General features: G+C 40.9%; 1 protein-coding gene across 2 annotated transcripts; it reads left to right on the top strand.

The window, feature by feature from the left end:
* RBM24 (RNA binding motif protein 24) lies at window positions 1–18,841 on the top strand. 2 transcript variants are annotated; one of them, XM_079983315.1, is made up of 4 exons: window positions 1–660; window positions 1,547–1,670; window positions 4,803–4,857; window positions 16,254–18,841. In XM_079983315.1, exons 1-4 carry the CDS (start codon window positions 493–495, stop codon window positions 16,594–16,596), a joined length of 690 nt encoding a protein of 229 aa, XP_079839441.1. In that variant the 5' UTR covers window positions 1–492; the 3' UTR covers window positions 16,597–18,841. The 2 variants fall into 2 exon arrangements, with proteins under 2 accessions (XP_079839441.1, XP_079839442.1); XM_079983316.1 differs by lacking the exon at window positions 1–660 and adding an exon at window positions 928–1,060.
* The last annotated feature ends 1,080 nt before the right edge of the window (window positions 18,842–19,921 follow it).

Raw genomic sequence — 19,921 nt, 5'->3', positions numbered from 1 at the left:
GCGCCGAGGAAGCGGCCAATAGCCGGGCCGGCCCCGCCCGGCTCCCCGCCCCGCTTTGCTGGAGGGAGGGCGGAGCAGCGGGAGTTGGGGAGGTCGCGCCTGGCGGCTTTTTAGAGGAAAGCCAAAGGCGGCAGGAGGCAGCAGAGTCACCTGCGGCTGGGCCCTGGTGCGTTTCCTTGCTGTGGTCGCTGCCGCCACCTTCTCCGCCTCCTCGTGAACAGCGTCTACCTCAAGGCAGCTCCCGACGCCTCCTGCCTACCTGAAGGGCAAGGAAAGAGCTGACAAGCCAGAGAAATATAAAACAGGGCAGCCTCTGCGGAAGGTGGGAGAAGTTGGCTGGAAGTGAGCGGCACGCGCAAAGCCCACCCAACTCGCCGCGGAGTCTTTCCCCTCCTTCCTTTTTGTACTTTTCCTTTCTTTTCCACCGCCGCCACCAGCAGCCCTCGCTTGCGCGGGGCTTGTAGCTAGAGGAGAGCGGCGTCTTTTTGGAAGATGCACACGACGCAGAAAGACACCACGTACACCAAGATCTTCGTGGGGGGTCTCCCCTACCACACCACGGACTCCAGCCTCCGCAAGTACTTCGAGGTGTTCGGGGAGATCGAAGAAGCCGTGGTCATCACCGACAGGCAGACGGGCAAATCCCGGGGATACGGATTTGTAAGTGCGAAGGGTGCGGGGATGGGTGGATCGTGTAACGTGTGGATGTGCGGGCGCGCCTGGAGAGCGGCTAACGCAGCTACCTAAACCCAACTGGCAGGAGGTGGGGGTGGGAAAGGGGGAAAGGGAGACACTCGGCGATATTTTTGGATCTCGTGTCCTCTCAAAAAAATTAAAAAGCGTGGAGGAGAAGGGGAAGCGTGATCGTCAGGCGACTGGGATGGGTAGAGCAGGTGAGCCAACTGAACTTCCTGGAAGTTAAGTAAAACTTGTTGTGAGCAACGGATTGGAAAAGCAGCTGGCTGATAGGCGCAATAAATACTGACATGAACTGCGAGGTGTCTCCTTTTCCCCTGTCGACGGGATTGTGTATTTTGACCACTTCTTTCTTTTCTAGAGGGTAACGAAAGGAAAGGAAAGGAAACCCTGGGGTGGGGTGGGGTGGGGGGAAGCTGTGTGCTGTGCCCTTCAGATGAGATTTGCATCATAACTTGCATATGAAAAGTTGCTAGTGAAATTTTGGCATCCGATGGAGCCAGCTGGTTACAGGCTGATATGACACGTTCGTATTTTTATCTGCTGCAGCACATGCTACTGTGTCAGTGGGTGTTCGGTGCCTGCAAAATTCCAATTCCGTGCTCTGGGAAATGACAGGCGCTTCAAATATAGCCTGATTTTTGTGTGAGAGTAATTTGACCAAAAAAAAAAAAAACACCACAAAAACCCTAAAGTTGCTGTGTTGTTATAGCAGTAGCGTTTTCATTTGGGTAAGTTCGGAGAGAGCCTCTTGGAAACGGTGTTCCATTTCACATTGCACCACCTTACTGTACTATATGAGTCGTGTCAAATACATGAGTTCTGATATCCTGCGCTGTTTATTGTCAAGGTAACCATGGCTGACAGAGCTGCTGCTGAAAGGGCCTGCAAAGATCCTAACCCAATCATTGATGGCAGAAAGGCTAATGTGAACCTAGCATACCTAGGAGCAAAACCAAGGATAATGCAGCCAGGTAAGAACAGTCTCTGTCGTCCCTACCTGGCTCCTTATCAGCTGAGCAGAGAATGAAAACTTATAAGCATATCCTATTTCAGTGAAGCTACTTCAGAACGAATAGCTTGAGGATTGGGTCCCGATTCCTGAAAGGAGCACAATTCTTGCAATTAAAATGCCTCCGCCCCCCAAGTCTGCCTCTCATGCTGGCCAAGACATGTTAAAGATGGCTTGTGCCAAATGTGCTAATGCAGCCTACTAAACTTGATATGATATGTTATGATGGAAGATGCAGTAACACAAATATGAATGCTGAATTTGTCAGAGTGACAGTACTGCCCTTTGAGCATAAAACTATGGGGTCTCCTATGAGTGTTTGTGGTGGGAGACATAAGATACTTCCATGAGGGTTATATGCTGGAGCTGTGGAAGTAATCCACTACTTCCAGAAGCTGTGCTGTGGCGGGGCTTATTCTCCTGTGAGTGTACACACAAAACAGACAAACACACTTCACTAAGAGAAAAATGGAAAGGGTGGGGGGGGCTTTCCTTGGTAAAATATTTTTGAATATCCTTTTGTCTGGATCTGCAAGTCATTGTGCACATCAGTTGTGTTTACAGGGAGCCTTACACATTTCCTCACAAAACAAATGTTTTGGTAAGAAGTTTCCCAGAAATAGGGGTATGAGTTCAGAAACCACAGCCTTGAAGTATAATTTGTATATGTGCTGAAAATGTGCATTATTGACATTTTCCTCATATTAAAAACTTGCACCTTGGTCCTGTGTAAGCTTACTTGTAGTTAGGTCTCACTGATGCATTGTTTCCCAAATAAATATGCATAAGATTATATAGCCTTTATGCGCATAAATAGTAGAGATACATAGGACTAGGTACACATTCGATATTTTTCTGTATGTTTTGAGTGGTACATTACTTAAACGAATGTCCTCCTTTGAAACTTTAAGCAAATTAAAACAGTGGCACCACTGTTTATTGGAGATGAATTCTGCTATTTTATATGAATATAAATTTCTGGGTCTGAAACCTGTTCCCAAGAGGACATGCCGGAGGCTTACTTGCACAATGTGTTCCTGTAATGTTGGACATATATAAATTTAACAAATATTTTTTTAAAAATAGTGCAAATGCGACCTGCTACATGGTGCAACAGGGTGATGGCATTGGCAGTTGCCGCCATCTTTGGCAGACGGGTGCCAACTTTTTTGTCCAGTCTAAGCAGAAGTGACCACCTTGGAATGGCTTCCCATTATTTGTGAGGCCAGATTCCCGTTTTTCATTTACAGAAACATACTTTCCCATTTTGATAAGAAAAACCAAAGTGTATTATGGGCTTCATGGTCTTGCTCAACTCAGTATTGGTATTCATGGGATAAAAAGCTACTTGGTTTTGTTTTGTAAGTAAAGGTTGGGGATAATGTGGGCTGAATCTGAGCTACAGTTTAACCTTGGAAGCTGTCCTTAGTATGTACCAGAGCTCAGCCTTCGAATGAGTGCATAATATTTTTTACAGTCAGCCGCCACACATCTCCATATGTGGAAATAGTGCACTGGGTTCCAGCATAATGCTTCTGATTTTAGAAGTTAAAGGCTGGAGATTTTTATTTAGGGCTATTAAGGGAATGTGAACAATTGGCATAGTAACAACCAGGGTTCCTAAAATCCAATGGCTGAGCTTCAACAGAATTTCATGCTCCCTCTAACACACCAGTCCATTCTTACAAACCTCTTCCACTGCAAGCATTAAGGGTTGTTTTATCCCATTGTCCCAAACACCTCCATTTTAACCATTCTATTACCGCCAGTGGGTCCTTGATAGTGAAATTGTGTAGAAACCATTCTGAACTAATCTGTTAACAAGGTGGCCAACATGGTTGTAATGTTACAGTAACTCCTTATTTATCTGAGGTACCAAGCAACTGCTTTTTGTTTTGGATTACTGTATCTTGCTCACACATTGGAATCCATAGGAAATATCCTATAACTCTTAACGGGATTGTATGTGAGCCTCCGTTGCTTCTCTACAGTGCCTCAGTTCAGACATCATGCTAAACCATGCAATTGTTTAGTAAACCAGAGGTGGAAACCAAGATTTTGAAGTGGGCTTGTGAACTGTAATTTGTACTAATTATTAATTGGCAGAGTCTATAAATTGATATATCATAGTTGCTACTGCCCTATAGAATCAGCTTATAAAAGTGATTACTGAGAAGATGGTAAACACAGGCAGCCAAACGATGTGTTTAAATACTTGAGTAAACAGTGATTAATCAGACCAGCCCATTTCAGATATAACACTAAACCATCCGTTAGTACTGTGCGAATAAGAAGAAATGAGCCTCAGCCTCTGAACTCCCTTCTCATCTGGTATGGCCACAAGCAGGAGACTGAAAGCCTCCATGTCATGTTTGAGCAGAAGTGAGGCTCAGCTTCTGTACTCCCTTCTCAGTTTATTGTTATGTCCAAACTCAAAAAGGGGGTGGGGCTCTGGTTAGTTTAGACTGTGGTTTGTATAATCAAGCCGGGATCAAACCAGCTTGGTGCAGTGAATCGTGGTTAGGAGATCAGGAGTGTGCAACTGACTTGCAAGTTCCCCCCTCACTCTTGCCAGAATGCCTTTCACTTCCATGGTTTGTCTTAAGAGTGTGACGTTATCTCTGTATCAGCACTGTCTGGATTATCTTGATTAGTGTTGACCATAGGGTTAGTGCCAGTGCAGGTATATAACCCTGTACCATGGTTAACTCAAACCATGAATGGCAAATTGAAATTCGTACAGAAAAGGGGCATGCATCCAAGTTTAGAAGATGGTGAATGTTATGTTTGCTCCAGGTTACAGCAGTTTGCCAGAAGTAATAGCTCATTAATTCTACATTATAATGCTCGAGAGAGAAATACTTTCGTACTCTATAAAGCTGATCTTACCAAGGTATTCAAACCATATGGCATCAGATCACATTTTTTGTCTGATTTGTTTACCTAAAATCAATACTGCACAGTTTATTAAGACTGTGACCTTATGCTGTGACATATTCCTCTTCACTGAGAATGATTGCAGGGTGGCTATTAGAATTTTGACGTGAAGTAAATGCAATGCTCACCTAGAGAATCTGATGTGTTTTGTTGTTAGGTTTTGCCTTTGGTGTTCAGCAGCTCCACCCAGCATTAATACAGAGGCCTTTTGGGTAAGTCCTCCTTAAGCTCATATTTGGGGGTGGGAACAATATAGCGTGTACGTCTTAACGTGACCGTTGGAAATAAAATTATATTTTTCAAATTTCCAGATTTAAAATGCCATCACTTCATTGATAATTCTCTAAATAAATACTATATCCGAGTCAAGTGGTGTAAGATGCATGCCGGCCTTGCACTCAAGCAGTCCCTATGCTCGTAAGATCATGTGGTAAACAAGGTGTGCCTTTTAATAAGCCACTGTGCCCCATTCGGTATTTTTCTTCAGGTTGACTCAATGTTATTTATCTCTTTCTAATCTGACAGGGATCGTTTACAGTTAAGATAACTGATGAGAAGGATATGATGATAAGAGGTGGAATAGTTCTGTTTGGAATTAAACTCTGTAACCAGTAGACTCAAACACACAAACCAAGCTAAAATGGTGATTAACGATGCATGTATGTTTTTTTTCTATATAGTCAATAGATATCCGTGTGCTTTTTTATTTATTTATTACAGTAATGAAGTGGTGTTGATAGCTAAACTGTGTGCTTTTATTTATTGAGAGAGCTGTAGTGAAAGTTTTTTGGTGGTCTTTTCATTTTGGTTTTGTGGAGAAGTGTTGACTTTGCCATGGGGAGTGAAGGGAGGTTTTTTTTCCTCTTGCTTTTAAGCTGTAGCCTGTGACTTCTTTTTTATATTTATTTTTTAACCGTACTTTGTAGTGAGTGCTAAATTTGTGTGGTTTCTTTTTTGATTTTTTTTTTTAAAAAGAAAAATCAACATTGCTTGCATGTTACAGTTTTGGTTTTGTTCCTTGGGAAGGGTTTGGAGCTCCCTGTATTAACAATTTGCGTCCACGTGCACTTTCCCATTAGATAATACATATATATATATATTTAGCCTTCTGCAGATTTACTTAAACATATGCTATTCCTAAAGTTGCTGTGCATTTTTATTCTGCAATTAAGCATCAAAATTGGAGGTGACATCTGCTTGCTTGAGTGTCTTGTATGCTGGTCTCCTCTTTGATTCTTGTTGAGTAAGGCCCATGACAAAAAGTTAGTTGAATACTTAACAAGGAAAGGAAGGGGGATAAACTTTAAGCACGCATGCTTATTTGAGAATAGTTTTGAAACACTATATATCTTGAAATGAGACATTAGCAACCACGTTGCTGACTGCCTAAACCAAGTCCAAAGTATATATTACATTTATTTATTTCTATTTAATGAAATTTATACTCCACTTTATTGTAATAAAAACCTCCAAAGTGGGTTGCAAAAAGGTAAAATCAGGAAAAAGTTCCAATACATTAAAACATATAAGATGCTAAAATGCTAAAACAGATTAAAATTCACACCAGCATTTCTAAGCATCTGGGTAGGCTTGTCTAAACAAGAATGTTTTTGGCAGGCGGTGAAAAGAATACAGGGAAAGTTTTCCTGCTTGATATCAACAGGCAGGAAGTTGCGAAGAGTAGGTACTGCCACACTAAATGATTGAGTTCTTACAAATGTGGAGCAGGTATTTTGTGGCACCTGTAGTGGCATATAATATTCTCCTGGCATTTTATTAAACCAAGAACAGAGCCCAAGAGCCTGCAGGTTTATGGAGCAGAGCTGGGCAGGGTTTTAACCCTTTCCTCTCTCACGGAAGTTTCAATTAAAATGTCCCTCCTCTAGAAGATGCCTTCATTGGTGTCAATGGAAGCTTCCCCACAAATGGTGGGGTTGTTTAATCAAGAATGCAGCATGGGAGGAAAGGGTAACACACACACACACACACACACACACACACCCCTCCTGCATGCTCTTATCCTGATCACCCCCAGCTGCTATTTACATTTTTAAAAACTGGAAATGTTAAACACCCAGTTTGTTCTTTAGCTGGTCTATTAAGATGGTTGGGCTAGCAGACACCAGCTAAAGAGACTAACATCACAGATCCTATATATGCATACTCAGAAAGGAATCCTACTGAGTTTAATGGGACTGACTTACCCATAGGTAAGTGTGTGTAGCAGGAGTGGGGAATGGAACCTAGCTAGTGAATCAAATATTTAGATTCCCCCACCTGCAAAATAGAAATATTCTCATGGATCAGTGGTTATGGCAAGTCCTTCTGAAGTCTATTTCCAGGTGCCGTTTTAATCCCAATGGTGAACTCCTTAGTACAGCTGATGCCGGTAGGTCTTACTATGACCACCAGTCAGCTGTCAGCAAGATCCGCTTGCAATGGAATAACTGGGAACTTTTCAAACAAGCTGGCAATGGTTCCTTTGTAGGCACCCCTGTCCTTACATGTCCTGTGATGCTGCATGTGACTGCACATGCAGTATGGTTTGGGGTAAAAGCTTTGAGGGACCTGTGCTGGACCTAGGTAGGCTCATAGGGCTTAGGTTCTCCACCCCTGATTGCCACCCAATTAAAGCCCAATCCACAAACAAGATATGTGAGGAAGAAGTTGGATATTTCATCAACCGATATAAGGCTTGTCTAGCCAGCACATGATTTTTTTTCATATAATTGTGTCCCATCTATTTCTTAAGAGGGTGGAGCAATTCCATGTAAACAGAATTTTGTTTTTATCGAGTCACTTGATGCCTTGGTAGTGTGTGTATTGGAGGGAAGACTTCTTCTGAATATTAGAGCTCCCCCATTCAACTGGAGTATCTGGAATGAACAAAGACATTCACCAGCACAAAAAACGTAGCAATCAGATCACAATCGCAGTCAAAGTGACCAGCATAGAAACTTAAACACATGTAACTGGAACGCGTAATTGGAATATGCCCTAATACTCAATTTCTGAGATTGGCTACTTAGAAGTATCTGGATAGTTGCGATCCTGCTGATATTATGTCCTATCAAGGTCTGTGAGTATGCATGGATAGCATTGTGCTGTACGTAAAACAATTTTAAAGTAGCTTGCTTGTAGGGCTATATTGTAACTGAACGAATAAAAGTCTTATTTGACAGGTTGTGCATATGGTTGAGTTACACTTTAAAATAGATAGAATATGCAACATTGTATTTGAACCCAGGCAACCTTTTTGGGTTCACGGGCACCTTTGCAAACTGGAGAAACTGCCATGGGACCAGACATACACATTAGTGAAGCACACATTGCTAGCCATTATATTGTCCGTAATAGAATGCTTCTTTCAAAACTAACTTCAGTGAGAAAGGGGACCTCGTGGACACCAACAAAGGTCTCTCTCAGCACATGTATGCCTGTGGGCACCACACTGAAACCCCTTGATTTAAACTTTTTAATTCATTAAAAAAAGTGTGCTGTGTGTTTTATCACTTTTTCTGTGGTGTGCAAATCTGCAGGATTGTTTTTAAAAAGACTAAGCTGTTCATCAAAAGTCGCCATTAAGTAACTTCCTTCCAATGGTCACATCAATTTTCATTTGAAAACATTGCAAATATATGAGGTGGTAGACGTGATGAATGGTGAGGAAATCAGACCCTAAGTGGGCATTTTGAAATGCTTTTACTGTTTTACTAGGTAAGGTTTTAATACTGTTTTGGTAGGTAAAGGACCCCTGGATGGTTAAGACCCATCTAAGGTGACTATGGGGTGCAGCACTCATCTCTGCTTTCAGGCTGAGGAAGCCAGCATTTGTCCACAGGCAGCTTTCTGGGTCATGTGGCCAGCATGACTAAACTGCTTCTGGCACAACGGAACACACTGACGAGTGCCAGAGCGCATGGAAGCACCGTTTCCCTTCCCGCCGGAGTAGTACCTATTTAAGTACTTGCACCGGTATGCTTTCAAACAGCTAGGTTAAGCAGAAGCTGGGACCAAGCAAGGGGAGCTCACCCTATTGCGCAGACTCGAACTGCTGACCTTCTGATCAGAAAGCCAAAGAGGCTCAGTGGTTTAGACCACAGCGCCGTCCGCTCCCTTCCACTGTTTTAGTATGGATGTATAGTATAGTAGTATAGTAATATTCCCCCCCCCCTTTGGTATTTTACTTTTGGAGGGGGGGAAACACCTCAGACTTCCTTTGTTTTTGAATAGCATTTTTTGCCTATTGTTGCATTAATAGGTAAATGTCTTAACAATTTATGTAAAGGTCATAGTGGCTGTCCCTACTAATTTGTAATACAAGTTTTCTTTCCTGATATTCTGCCATTTCCAGAATGCAGGCCATTGGTACTGATAGAAAAGTGAGTGCCTGCTGTATTTTGTCCCCAGCTACTGTTAGCCGGATTCAGTGTAATTTAAAAGGGTTTAAGCATAGTGAGAGAACCTCACTATGTATATGCTTCCATAACATTGCTTCCCTCTAAAGCCAGAAGTTAGTGCCTTCTGGACTGTCAGTTTCTTCTCCTCCAACTGGTTGTGGTTTAGTTCAAAAACATTTGCTTAATTAATTTATTGGAAATCTTAGTATAACTAGAGTGTTGGTTTTGTTCACGTAAATTTTGGTACTTGAAACTCATTTTTAAAATAAAGCATGATGATCTGGTGATGGCCAGTTTTGAAGTTTTTACTACCTATATTTCGTATGATCCATTGTTATTGCCACCATAATTCGCTGGTACTATTTATATATATATGCAGCCTCTTCTGGGATATTTTTTTTTTTACAGTACAGTAGTTGTAGACAGTAACCCACGCCCCTGGGAAACAGAACACAAATGGTTTTATTGGGACCCCAATCTAAATTCAAATGTTTCTCTGGGTAGTACAATGTCCCATAGCGAAGCCATGTGTATTGTGTCAGAAAAAGAGCACTTAAGTTTGCTTCCATGGACCAATTTTTGTTTGAAAAAGCCACAGGACATTTTGTGTGTGTCGCAAAACAAGAACATAGTCCCAGACAAAAAAATAGGGTTAAAAAATAATCAAATATCTTGGAATATTTTCTTTGTCCTGGGCTCTTTTTGGTTTTCAAAAATAAACCTCTGGTATTGCTGCATCACTGGTTCATTTCTTGTTAGAAAATGTTTATGCACACGTTACATTGGCTGCGACAAATAAGCACTCTGTGTGTAAAATTCAGTTGGTTTTCATGAGATTTATTTTTATCCCAGGCAAAAATAAAGTACAAAAATGCTAAATTAAGAGATGCTTAACCTGTTGCTCTCCAGGCATTGTTCACTCCAACTCCCTGAGTATTGGCCATGCTAGTTGTGGCTGATGGCACTTGGGGGTCCGACAACACCTGAGGTTCCCAAGTTAGGCAACCCTACTTTAAATGGAAAGTGGCTGAAATTTGGGGACATTATTTGTTACCTGCACAGTTGTAATGTCCTACATTGTAGGCAGTGCTTTTTTCCCTAGAAAAATAGGTGCCGGTACTCGCCATGAAGTTGTTACCGTAAGTGCCACACTTTTTATCAACGAAAAGAGGCTCCATTACTGCATACTGTTGAGTACTCCCTGAAAAAAGCACTGATTGTAGGAATACCTGAAATGAAAAATGTACCAGGAGTGCAATTTTACCCTGAAAGGTTTGAGTTATGGGTAAGACAAAAGAGTGGCCGTGTGGCTCATTGTATCCACTGCAAACCTCATTGTGTGCCTGCTAAAAACATTCCTTTCGGTTTATTTGGTCTACAGACCATAAAAAATAGTTACAACTATGGTGTCAAGCCAACCACAGCAGAGAAAAAACAATATAAAAGGTAAAGGTAAAGGTACCCCTGCCCGTACGGGCCAGTCTTGCCAGACTCTGGGGTTGTGCGCCCATCTCACTTAAGAGGCCAGGGGCCAGCGCTGTCCGGAGACACTTCCGGGTCACGTGGCCAGCGTGACATCGCTGCTCTGGCGAGCCAGAGCCGCACACGGAAACGCCGTTTACCTTCCCGCTGGTAAGCGGTCCCTATTTATCTACTTGCACCCGGAGGTGCTTTCGAACTGCTAGGTTGGCAGGCGCTGGGACCGAGCAGCGGGAGCGCACCCCGCCGCAGGGATTCGAACCGCCGACCTTTTGATCGGCAAGCCCTAGGCGCTGAGGCTTTAACCCACAGCGCCACCTGCGAGAGAAAAAACAGAGCAGAGAAAAAACAATATACATGCACACAAATTGTACCGCGATACCTCAGTTTTCAAATGTAATCTGTTCCGGAAGACCGTTCGAGTTCCAAAACGTTCAAAAACAGAAAACTCAGTACGGAATCCTCAAAATGGAAAACTCAATACGAAGCCGTGTTTCATGTTCAACTTCCAAAGCAAGTTAGAAAACCAGAGTGTTTACTTCCAGGTTTATGGCGTTTGAAAACCAAAATGTTCGTCAACAGAGACATTCAAAAACTGAGGTACCACTGTATAAACGGTTTTTAAAAAGCAATTTTGACTCTGGATACAGTGAGGAACTTGGCTATATTATCTAAAACACTGGAGTTGGAGTCTGCCATTAAAATTGAAACATAAAAGTAAACTTCATTCTCCAAGTATAGAGGAAAATATTGGTGAGACTTGTATCCATCCCATTGCTTGTAACCATCCTATCAGCACAAGGATTTCCACTTGTGCAGCAGAACGCCCCCCACTCCATGGGTCCTTATAAAAATTGCAGTGTAGATAGGAGAATATGGGTAACTTTTTGACTGAAACGCTTTTGCAAGGGCAAACTTTCAAATGCCAAAGTAACCTAGTAAATCAATCTTCCATAATATCTGATAGCAAAGCATTGAACCCACCCATTGAAAATGATTTCCTGTATCTTGGAATATTTAATGTTGCGAAGTAGCTGGCCTTAGACTTAAAAGATACAGTGGTAAGCAAATCCCATTTGCCAGAGCTAATATATTTTGCAAATTAAGATCTGGAAGACTCTGTTTAATGCTGCTGGTTGCTTTTTCTAACTTTCTGAATACTTGTGCTATCTTCAATTTAAAAGAAGATGGAAAGGACACTGGGCCAACCAATTTATGTTTTATTATTTCCTGGAATGTCTGTAAGGGTAACATAACAATTCGTGCTTCTGTGTTACATGCAGCTGCTGGGGAAAGGGCCTGTTTTTCTTACCTATGTTTTACCTGGTGTGCAGTCCTATGCAGGTCTACTCAGAAGTAAGCCCTGTTTAGTTCAGTGTAATTTACTCCCAGGTAAAAGTGTGTAGGTGTGCAACTTATAAAAACATACATGTATGTATGTTTTTATCAGTAATGAAATGCTTTTGAATTCAAGGCTTGATATCAGTGGTGAAATAATTCTGCTTTTATGAATGACTATCAGTGACTTACCAGAAAACTCTCATTCTTTTGTTTTTATTTACATTTGTCTAAGGCTTTATGTGCTTCTATTGAAAATGCTTCCATTGTGATCAATAGGGACAAAATAGGGCTTAATATAAGCAAACTTTTTTTAAAAAAAAGTGGATGTGAGTTTCCACAAAGCTTCCTTTACCAGTTTTAAGCAATTATGCTGAGTGCAGTTGGGGGCTTGGAATGAATAACGTGATCAAATATAGTATTGTGAGTAAAACATCTGATTTAATGGGCATCTATGAACTGTTGAATGAAACAATTCAAAAATATTATGCAAGTTATACAATATCTTTCGCAGTAATTAAAGTTTGTTGTTAGAGGGTTAGATTCAAAGGACTATTTTGAAGGTTTTTTAAGGGAACACCTGTGATATAATAAGGCTATTCCTGCTTCAGCCCTGAATGAAACTTCTTGTTGTTTAGTCGTTTAGTCATGTCCGACTCTTCATGACCCCATGGACCAGAGCACGCCAGGCACTCCTGTCATGTTGGTAGCTTCGAGAACGCTGCCCAACCATCTCGTCCTCTGTCGTCCCCTTCTCCTTGTGCCCTCCGTCTTTCCCAACATCAGGGTCTTTTCCAGGGAGTCTTCTCTTCTCATGATGTGGCCAAAGTACTGGAGCCTCAGCTTCAGTGAGCACTCAGGGCTGATTTTCTTCAGAATGGATAGGTTTGATCTTCTTGCAGTCCATGGGACTCTCAAGAGTCTCCTCCAGCACCATAATTCAAAAGCATCAATTCTTTGGGGATCAGCCTTCTTTATGAAACATGTTAGCTACCTCATCAATAATCTGGGTACAAAACAAAAACGTAGGCTATTAAATTTTGATACAAACTGTTTTGTATTTATGTTTTTATGTATTTATGTTTTCTAAATTATATTTCCATTTTCAGTGTCTTGTATGCTCTGTACAGACTTGTCCACAATATTATATGATACAAGTTATTAGGTTAATATTTACCACAAAATTATTGCTTCGATTGCTTCGATTCAGCAGCAGTTACTTCTGAGTAAATCTGCATGGAATCAGACAACTCATAGGGAATCCAAAGCACGCTTGCTTAAAAGCAAACCACTGAAATAAGTTTCTGGGCTTGTGGCACGATCCTATGCATATTTCCTCAAAATCTAGTCTTACTGTATTCAGCAAGGCTTACTCCTCCTAAGCAATCATATTACAGTCATAGGAAGAGGTTTGTGGTATTAATGCTTATTTCTGGTACACCAAATGCTTGTTTCTAGTACATCAGAGTAAAACTATCTCCTTTCAATGAAGAAATCTAGAACAGTTTCAGTTGTTCCTACCAATATATACCAAACAATAAGTTCAAAATAACACTCCTAAAGCCACTGAATAAAGATGCCTCTGCAGCATAATGGGAAACTGCTCTTTAACCTTTTGACCTTGCTGAGCATAAAAGGAGCTAGCATTTCAGTATCATGACAATCTCTGCATGCTGGCCTTTCCAACAGATGGAAGTTTACTTTGGCCTTATAAAGTCATTTTGCTCAGCTGGAAGCCCTTGTCGCATGACAGATGATCAAAAATAGACCCACTGCAGCTTGTCCTGTCAATCACCACGTGCAAAATGGCATAATAGTGGGGCGCCTGCAAGGAGTTCATGCATATTGTAAACCAAGAGGTTCTAAAGGGATAGTGTTTCATAATTCTCCACCTGTTAGTTGCTTGGCTTTAAAAGAAACAAATCACAAGAGCTTAAGTAGGAGTACATTCATTTATGCGTCTCCCTTCTTTAACAAGGAAACAGGAGTCATGATGACTGTGCTTCTGTTGACATGTAGAGAAAGATAGAGGGTGGTTTGTTAGTTTGTTTTAGTTTTGTTCTCTTTTCAACCAATATTATAAACTGAACTTCACATGATTGCTAAAGACTATCTTCTCTGTTAGATTTGACAGAAGCAAATCTCAGGAATCTGTGTTTATGCAAACAGTATAAGCAAATCATCTTTTTGTGTAGCTTAAAAACATTACAAGAAGAATACAAAGTTATTATTTAGATGGGCCTTAGATACACAGAAGGTTCAGGCAAGTGGATTCAACATAAAAACTGATGAATTGCTATCACCATTAAAAAATAAATAAATCTGTAAAGGTCATTGATTAAGATTCAGTTTTGTTGCTCTGTTCTCATCTGTTTCTCCATGTATCACTAACACTTTGCAGTTCTCCCATCACGGACAGTGGGAGATTGATGTTGTAAATATATTTTTTTCTTAGTTAAACTTTTAACATTTCAATGCTTGAGGTGCAGGCATTGAAGGGGGAGTGATTAGTTGCTAAACAGGCAAATTTTCGCTTTTAAAATAGTGGGGGGAAATACTTTTCGAAGTTGGCAGCATTCTTCAGCTGAAAATATTTTCTTTCTTGGCAACTTTAAATGAAAGTAATTTTTATTTAAATATATTCTCATTAATCTTAACTATATTTATATAGGGTGACCAGGTGGAGCTGACTTGTGCAACAGCTGGAAAGGAAATCTTTTGACATTGCATGAGACATTGAAAGCTTTTATTCTGCATCTGGAGCTCTGTGTGTGCGTGTGTGTGTCTGTTGGATCTCCTTAGAGTTGCACTTCATGTGGATAGAAGTGTTCCCCCGCCCGCATACAGTTTCAGTTGCAGGTCAAAGCTTTGAAGATGGTACTATTAATGTAAAAATAATACATTTTGGGTTTCCTGTGATATGAAGGATCCCTGTGTCTATTTTTTATAACAGGTGGAGAACTGAGAGCTGGGTTGCTAGTGGCTAAGGAATGTGAATTGAAGAGTCCATCTTTCAAATCTCAGCAATATATTTCCTTTGAAGTCTTAGGGAAATAATTACTTCAGTTTCAGCCATACGTCCACAATAACATTGATCTACCTTGCAGAGTGGTCTTGTAAGCATTACTGAGATGATACATGAAGCATGTTGCGTACTCAGTATGCTATGTAAATGCTGTATTTTTGAGTGTGGCAGCACTGCTAAAAATATCAACATTATAGAATTATGGAAGAGACTCCGAGGGTCATCCAGTCATCCAGTCCAACCCCCTGACTGTACTACTGAGCACATGCGCACACAAGAAGTAACGCTTCACAATATGGAAGATAATAAATAATGTATTTTAAAACGGTGAGGTTGTTCCTCACAATATTATTTTTTTCTGCTTTTGTTAAACACTAGATCTTCCTGAATATAATCCTGCCCCTACCCATTCCAAAGCATTGTCTTGTATAGAAATAAACAAGCTGGCACAAAGCAGGACACCAGTGGCCAGATTTGTCACAACAGGTTTGACTCTCATGGCCTTAACCTCTCCAGAAGTGTGGTGCACATTTGCCTAGGGACCACTGTTGTGTATTTTAATGGCATCTATGTAGCTTCCCCTCAATGGCCTCTTGTGACGGAGTGAATTGCACTATAGTTCCGTTTGAAAAGTGTGATTCTTGCTGTGTTTACCACACTTGTGAACTTCTATTTAAACTCCTTTGTCGCCTGTGTTGTTGGTTTTTTCGTTTTGTTTTTTGTTTTAATAAGGGTGACTGAGGTTGCAGAGAAATTAATGTGTGCTGAGTCTGCATAGCAATTCAAGTAGGGTTGCCATGATACAAAACGATTATTTCCTCAGATCCGTGTAAATGACTACAGGAAACGTGCAATGTAAAACTAAACATGTAACGTAACTACAAAAAACCCCCACACCTGATAATACAGTTCATGGAGCTAAGAATTTTATAAGTGCTCACTAGCTTTGCTTAGCAAGTATTGGGGGGGTGGGGGGAACCTGTCACTTCCCGTTGAATTTAAAACCTTGTGTTCTCCAGTCTCATAGCTAGAAATCTCATTTATTCCTTCTTTTAATAGATGTCCTACACATCTCAAGGTCCCTCTAAGTATTTAAAATTATTAGTAACATGTTTCATAGTACTTACTATCAGCTGCTGTTAAATCGGCACTAACACTGTGACACTGTGGTGGTGATTATGTTCTGATTTTAGTAAGACCTTTCCCTTTCGGCTCTTGCTTAGACGATCAATTTGTCCATCGAAATTGGTTATTGTGGCAACCCTATGCGTATAACAACAACTAAATTTGAGTTTGTTTTTAAGTTCTGAAACTGGAAGTAAGGCTTACTTGTGAGATCTAACTTTCGTCTTCTGTCTTTCAACAGGATCCCTGCTCATTATGTATATCCACAAGCTTTTGTGCAGCCAGGAGTAGTCATTCCACATGTCCAGCCTACAGCAGCTGCTGCCTCCACCACACCTTACCTTGACTACACTGGAGCCGCATATGCTCAATATTCAGCTGCAGCAGCAGCTGCTGCCGCTGCAGCCTATGACCAGTATCCCTACGCAGCATCCCCAGCTGCTGCAGGATATGTCACAGCCGGGGGTTATGGCTATGCAGTCCAGCAACCAATCACTGCAGCGGCACCTGGGACAGCTGCAGCAGCTGCTGCTGCTTTCGGCCAATACCAGCCACAACAGCTGCAAACAGACCGTATGCAATAGCGGATGGACTTGTGAAGAAAGTTCTGTTTCTTACTCTTCCTATCTTTTTACCTTCAAGCCTTCCAGTAGAAATAGTTACAAAAGAGGCAATTAACCTTAACCAATCCAACTTTAAGGAAAGCTACAATGCAGTAGTGTATTACTACAAAAACAGATTCCGCTGTCTTTGTAGAGCATGCATCCATATCATGGGTGGTATTGTGGGGTGGGTATCGTAATATCAGTCCAAGGATCATCCCTATCATGAAAGGATGGCAGAAGTAACAAAAAGAAGCTTATATTTAAAACAAAACAAAAAACCAGTAAAAGATGCATTTTACATTATCAGGGAAAAAAGTCCAGGTGAGCAATATGTAGCCTGTATCAAGTTGAAGACGACTATTATTTAAATGTTGAAAGCACTGACTGTCATTACTACTTTTCATTATGGCCTACAGAACTTTGTTTGAATGAGTAAGAAAAATGCTTTCTGGCTATCTCTTAATGGGCATCGAACAAACTAAGGAACGTGGCCTTTGGGGGGGGTGGGGGGGAAAGGTGGACAGGCACCAAAGTTATTTTCTCATCTGTCCTCTGTGTGAATGGGACTATGGAGCAAGTGATGTGGAATTAATGGGCGCAACAGCTGTACAGACAATCAATAACACAGTCCGATCTGGAAAGAACACATCACTTGTGCTCGTTTGATGAGCTTGTCACATTCTAATCCCTCTCTCCATCCTGTTTCACTTTTAGGAAACTTTGACTGCTGGTGTCAGCTATTCTGATTCTGAAATAGGATCAGCTCTTTACTACAACAGCCTTCTCCTTTTATTTATTGTATCTATTCATGGCTTGCGAATAAAGGCAGGAAGAAATTTGCTGAATTTAAACCTTTAAGAACTGTGTTAAGGGAATTTTTATTTTATTTTTTGGAAATGATTTATATACAATTTAATACCTATTTAAAATATTTATTGGGAAAAAAGCATAGGTCTCTCATGAGACTGCTTGTTGAGATTGCAGTTCTTCAAGGGTTAATGCTAGGTGGGTTATATTGTGCCTTAATTGTAATGCTATTTAAAGATATATTTATTTTGAAAGTTGTACTATGCTGCACTCTAAAGAAAACAACTTTAGATGTGAAACTGTAAAATTATGTATTCATCTCATGGTATAAGTTATTTAGTAGGTTTAGCTATAGTATACGAAATATTAACCTAATCAACTAAAATGCTGACATGGGTTTATTTAAATTCTGTTAGTACTCTTTTTATAAGGGTACTTTCAATACTTTTTTTAAGGTTTTGATTTAAAAAATGCTAGTTTCATGCTTTTCTCGTGATCACCTTAACCATAAACCGTTTTTCTTGGAAGAAAGCTCTTGATTTCAGTGGAACTTTCCCCCAAGAAATCAAGGCTTGGCAAAGGATTGGGTTATAAAGCTATAATACTCGACACACTTGCTCAGGAGTAAGGCCCAAATAATGCATTACTGTTGTGCTGATAGGAACTGTTTCTGTGGTCTGGCCACACACCTCACCAATAATGCCTGCAAATGGGAACCATGTAGATCAGGTGAGTGATGTGGGAATTGACCATGTGACTGTTACAATGTGATGGGTTCCTAATTATAGAAAGTGTTGATAACACACAGGACTGGGCAACACAGAAACAATTCCCGCATCACAGGGGTAATATGTAAATGGGACTAAGTCTCTTTCCTCTGAACTTAATGAGACTTAGTTTGAACTAGATAAATGGGATACTGAATCTGAAGCTCCATTTTTAGATTTGCTATGTGGAAATAAACTCCCATGAAATTATCCACATAGTGTGTTATGGGTAGGTTGTCAGAATTTCCTCCTATCAAAAAAGGGGTAGGTTTTTTCCCACTTTTCATCTCTTTGTAGAACAACTTTTATTCCTTTGCTAGGAAACGCTGCTTTACATTGTCCTGTGAAACTGCAATAACTTGCAATTTTTATTCTTGACCTAAAAAAGGAATTTAATATTTTACACTGTATTGGAAATCTTTTTATACTTGAACAATTTCGTACAAGGGAAGACAGGATAGCATTTTTATGGACTTTATCCAATGTCACTGGATTTATTTTAAGTATTTTGAGTACTAGCCAGTGTTATATAAGGTAGATAACATGACTCTCATGTGCATGTTATTTATTATGTATATTGCTTTATAATGTTTCAAATCTTCTAATCTATACACTTGTATTAAAAAAAATAAAAATATTGTTGAATCCAACCTATTTAGTCTTGCCAAAAAAAAAAAAGTTTCTTTCCATATCAAGATGTCTCTATGTGTTTTCTAAAGTTCCTCAGTTGTGAGAAGAGCAAGTTCAGTGATTTCAAAGATGCACATCAAAAGACAACTGAAGCATTGCCTGGCTTGTTCAGTATTGTACAATACTGCGAATCTTAAGCTTTAAGGCTCAAGCGAGTACTGCTTCATACAATACATAATTAACTTGTGGAATTTATTATACAGTACAAAATGTGACAGTTGCACCACACGCTAAAGGTAAAGGACCCCTGACAGTTAAGTCCAGTCGCGAACGACTCTGGGGTTGCAGCGCTCATCTCACTCTATAGGCCGAGGGAGCCGATGTTAATCCGCAGACAGGTTTTCCAGGTCACGTGGCCAGCATGACTAAGCCGCTTCTGCTGAAACCAGAGCAGCACACGGGAACACTGTTTACCTTCCCACCGGAGCGGTACCTATTTATCTACTTGCACTTCGTGCTTTCGAGCTGCTAGGTTGGCAGGAGCAAGGACCGAGCAACGGGAGCTCACCCCGTCGCCGGGATTTGAACCGCCAATCTTCTGATCAGCGAGTCCTAGGCTCAGTGGTTTAGACCACAGCGCCACCTGCGTCCCACTGCACCACACGGTAGCAGACTCTAAATACTATGATACTTTCTGGCTTAGTAGCAGATGCCCATTATAATTGACAAAGTAATCCTAATAGGGATGGCAGTGGCAGGGAGTGAGGTGGTGGTTTGCCCACCCCTTCCAAAGTCATACTACTGACACCAGGCAGGGCAGGAAGTTCCGATTTTCTTAACAGCAACACACAATTTGGTTTCTTGGGGAGCCATAATTGGGGGCTCTGACTCCAAAGCCACTTTCATCCAGGCCCTGAATGCCCCATTCTGGGTCCTACTGGCAATGGAGGGGGAAACACTGAACTCTCTCCCTGCTCCCTTCATTATTGGATTATTGAACCATCAGCTCCATATAGGCAAAAGAAGCTCAAGGTTTTCAGAAGATAATGGGGAGATATTTTTTTTTAAATGCTACTATGGTATATTTAAGCAAATAAAAT

This window comes from Podarcis cretensis, assembly GCF_951804945.1.
Source record: "Podarcis cretensis genome assembly, chromosome: 7".
Classification (NCBI taxonomy): Eukaryota; Metazoa; Chordata; class Lepidosauria; order Squamata; family Lacertidae; genus Podarcis; species Podarcis cretensis.
Note: the sequence above shows the minus strand (reverse complement) of the source record. Positions and strands in the feature narration are given on the sequence as shown.

Excerpts from the sequence above, each read along its gene's own strand:
- RBM24 (XM_079983315.1), top strand. The coding sequence starts at position 493 with ATGCACACGACGCAGAAAGACACCACGTACACCAAGATCTTCGTGGGG. Across the intron at positions 661-1,546 it reads AATCCCGGGGATACGGATTT|GTAACCATGGCTGACAGAGC; the intron begins GTAAGTGCGAAG and ends TTTATTGTCAAG. Across the intron at positions 1,671-4,802 it reads ACCAAGGATAATGCAGCCAG|GTTTTGCCTTTGGTGTTCAG; the intron begins GTAAGAACAGTC and ends TTTTGTTGTTAG.